Source organism: Monopterus albus, unplaced genomic scaffold (genome assembly GCF_001952655.1).
Source record: "Monopterus albus unplaced genomic scaffold, M_albus_1.0 scaffold439.1, whole genome shotgun sequence".
In the NCBI taxonomy this organism is placed as follows: Eukaryota; Metazoa; Chordata; class Actinopteri; order Synbranchiformes; family Synbranchidae; genus Monopterus; species Monopterus albus.
The window spans coordinates 18626-21774 of NW_018128319.1; the positions used below are offsets into that span (position 1 = coordinate 18626).

At 46.5% G+C, this 3149-nt stretch overlaps 1 protein-coding gene across 5 annotated transcripts in view; it reads left to right on the forward strand.

Moving 5' to 3' along the window:
- naa25 (N-alpha-acetyltransferase 25, NatB auxiliary subunit) overlaps positions 1 to 2540 on the forward strand; it is a 17329-nt gene extending 14789 nt beyond the window's left edge. For all 5 annotated transcript variants that reach the window (XM_020587107.1, XM_020587109.1, XM_020587111.1 and 2 more), the window contains 2 exons: positions 1620 to 1760; positions 2008 to 2540. In XM_020587107.1, coding sequence (XP_020442763.1) covers positions 1620 to 1760; positions 2008 to 2130 — 264 coding nt within the window. In that variant the 3' untranslated portion in view covers positions 2131 to 2540. The remainder of the gene's footprint in view (positions 1 to 1619; positions 1761 to 2007) is intronic.
- The last annotated feature ends 609 nt before the right edge of the window (positions 2541 to 3149 follow it).

Here is a 3149-nt window from a genome sequence, read left to right on the forward strand (position 1 = left end):
AGAGTTTTGGTAGGAGACCAAACTGTCTTGTAGCATGTCCAGGGAAACATGCAGCCCATCCTTCTTCCATTTCCGCTCTGCCTGTCTGCAGCGTCTCCACAGGGCACCGTTGATGTCATTCAGCCATGGGTCAGGAGTGTTCCTAGCTTTCATCCTAAAGGGAGCAATGGAACCCATAATCCAGGAGCAGGTAGAATCAAACGAAGAGAGAAGGACGTCGGGGCACATAGGGGAGTTCAGAGCTTCTGAGGATCAGAGGCTAGAAAAGCGGCAGCAAAGTCCAGAGCCATTGAAGGAGTAATAATCCTGCGATGCTTGCATGGGGCCATGTGTCTAGGTGCACTTGACAACGCCAGGACTTTGAAGTGGATGAAGAAGTGGGCAGAAATGGCCAGGTTTGATAGATCCCCAATGGACACAGACAAACCTAGTGAGATGACGAAGTCCAGTGTGCCCCCACGTTGATGAGTGGGGCCAAGTACTGACTGGGTGAGATGAAAGGAGTCCAACAGTGAGGGTCAGAAGAACAGTTAATGTGAATGTTAAAATCTCCACAAATCAGGAGGCTGTCAAATTGTGTAATAAGTGCTGCCAAGAGTTCCCCAAATTCATTAATAAAGTCCTTGGATTTAGGAGGATGGTATATGACTGCACATAAAACAGGACAGTGCAGCAGTACAATAAAAGTTTGTAGCTCAAAGCTGGAGTAGGCCTTGGAAGGGAGAAGGCGTCACTTTAGGGTCGGCTTAACCGTTGCCTCTACCAGCGAGGCGCAGGGTGTTGAAAAACAGGTAATCAGCTGGAAGGAGCTCAGAGAAAAGACTATTATCGCCTTGTTTCAGTGATAAAAAAATATATCCCGATTGTACGAGGAAATAAAATCATTAAGAATAAAAGTTTTGTTTTTAAGTGCTCTTGCGTTAAAGAGAGCAAAGTGAAGCGGGCTTGGCTTATCCTCAAGGAGGCCGGCCCGGGCAACTGGGCGAAGGTTGGCTTGAGAGCAACGCCAGTCTGAATGTCTCACAAGCCAGCAGCATGGGCAGCACACATGTATAGTGTGTAATAGTAAATGATGACCGATGCTCCAACTGGGACACCAGGACAGTCTTTCCCATCGTCTGCCACGTTGTTGACTGACATAGAGCAACAGGAGTACGTCTCGCCCTTCTGTTCACAACATTTTTGGCATATTGGACTGAACCATATTCGTAGCATGTTGACTTCCACACTCAGTAGCTGCCCTATCTGAGCGAGCTAGTGGTCGGTTTTACTACCGGCTTAAATCATTTCTTTTTAACTGCTGCTTCAAGTTCTCTGTGAAGGAGAGCCCCCCACCCTTTGTTATGCTTTTCCAAACACAGCCGGTTTCACACACACTCTTCTCCCGGTCCCTGGCACCTCCAAGTCATGAACGGCGTCAGGCTGTGATCTGTCAGGTACCGACCTGTTGTCATATCCGTCGTCTAAGAACGTACGACTCTATAATCATGAAATCTGACGTGCTGACCATTGTGTGGTCTGCACCGGGCATTAGAGACGTGATACTGAGTTGCTGGCTCCCTGCCCTGATCGATACTCTTTAATGGCAGCTCTCTGCTGGTGGTGTGTGTGTGTTGCAGCCGGCTGTGGTGTGTGGTTTCCAGGAGCTGACGGGGAGCTTGCAGGACCTGCTTACACAGGCTCAGGAGCATATAAAGGGACAAGAAAGTGGCACGACAGCCCTTAAGCTGGCCAGTTTAACCTTGGAAGGAAACACACAGGTTAGTGAAGTGATGCACTCACTGTTTCCCATCCAGTCGTTGATTCACTGAGTAAAAGACAAACTTTGATTTTATGGCCTATGAATTAAAATTGTTTCAGATTAATAATATTTGTATTGCTGTTTTTAGAAAGGAGCTGCTCTTGAACTTGATCACGTCTGTGGGGCTCAGACCTCGTCTACCCTGCTGTTTTAGAGGGTTAGTTACAGTGTGTGTGATTTGTTGATAGGCTCTTCATGTGTTTCAGGACGAGGCGTCGTTTATGAAGGCTGCTATGGACAAGGTGCAGAGCAGTTACCTGCGCTCGCTACAGGAGGTGGGAGACCTGCTCAAGAAAAGAGCAGAAACTGTAAAGAACCTCAAGATCTGAACACAATCGCACACCTAAAATTAAGATGGCTGCCCTCCACCATCGTCTGCTGACAGCCCAGCAGCTCACCCACCAGTCCTACTTTCTTTGCTGGTCCAGACCCGACCTGCCCATCAGTCATTTCTCACCTCCTCTCCTTTCCTCTGGCCTCGGTCTGGATTTCTGTCTTTACTTCCGCACACAGCTCCGGGACATTTGCAACTCTTATAGCACATAAACTCAAGAGATTATACACCAGTTGAGTGAAAATGAGGAAAAACGTGCTCCTTTAAGTGAATAATGCAAATGAGAAAACATGAATAAGCAGTTTGTCGAACTAATCTAATGCTTTATTGTACATAGTGAAGAGCAGCTGCCACAGCTCCTGACTGAGACAATGTAAGACACAATAAACCACTGTTTGTTGGTTATGTTTCCTCTTTTTCCTGCACTTTGTTTTTCCCAGTGACTCCGACAGCACTTAACTGAGGAGGAAAGGTCTATCGATGTGCTGCTTCTCCAAGTGCAACCCACAACAATTTAGCATTAAACTGATCGACTGTGGGAGTGTGGACGCCCGGCAACCAGCACAAAGCCTTCGACCTGAGCTTTCCCCATCTGAGACTTAGTCACCGTCTGTTTTTTGCTTTGTGCGTCTCGTGTGTCGCTTTGATTCTGAAAGTGGAGCCGCCTCTGTAGTCACAGTATCACAAAGCGCAATGTTTGGATGAGTTGAGGACAATTTTTTAAAATAAGAATCTTTTGGAACAGTTGTGTGTTATAAATACTAGTAGAAGCTGTGCTTGGTAACCAGGCCTGCGAAATCAAGTTGTTCCAGCACAAAAGACGAACACAGGCTTGGAACAATTCATCAGAATCCTTTAGGACTGAGGTCATGAGGGATTAGTTTAATATGAATGTTCACCAAAAACCATGTTGTTCATTCAAATACCCACAATTCTTTCTAGCACAATGCAGCTGCTTGATTTTAATCGAGCAGAGACAAACAGAAGTCTTCATGAAAATCATGTCTGTAGCGA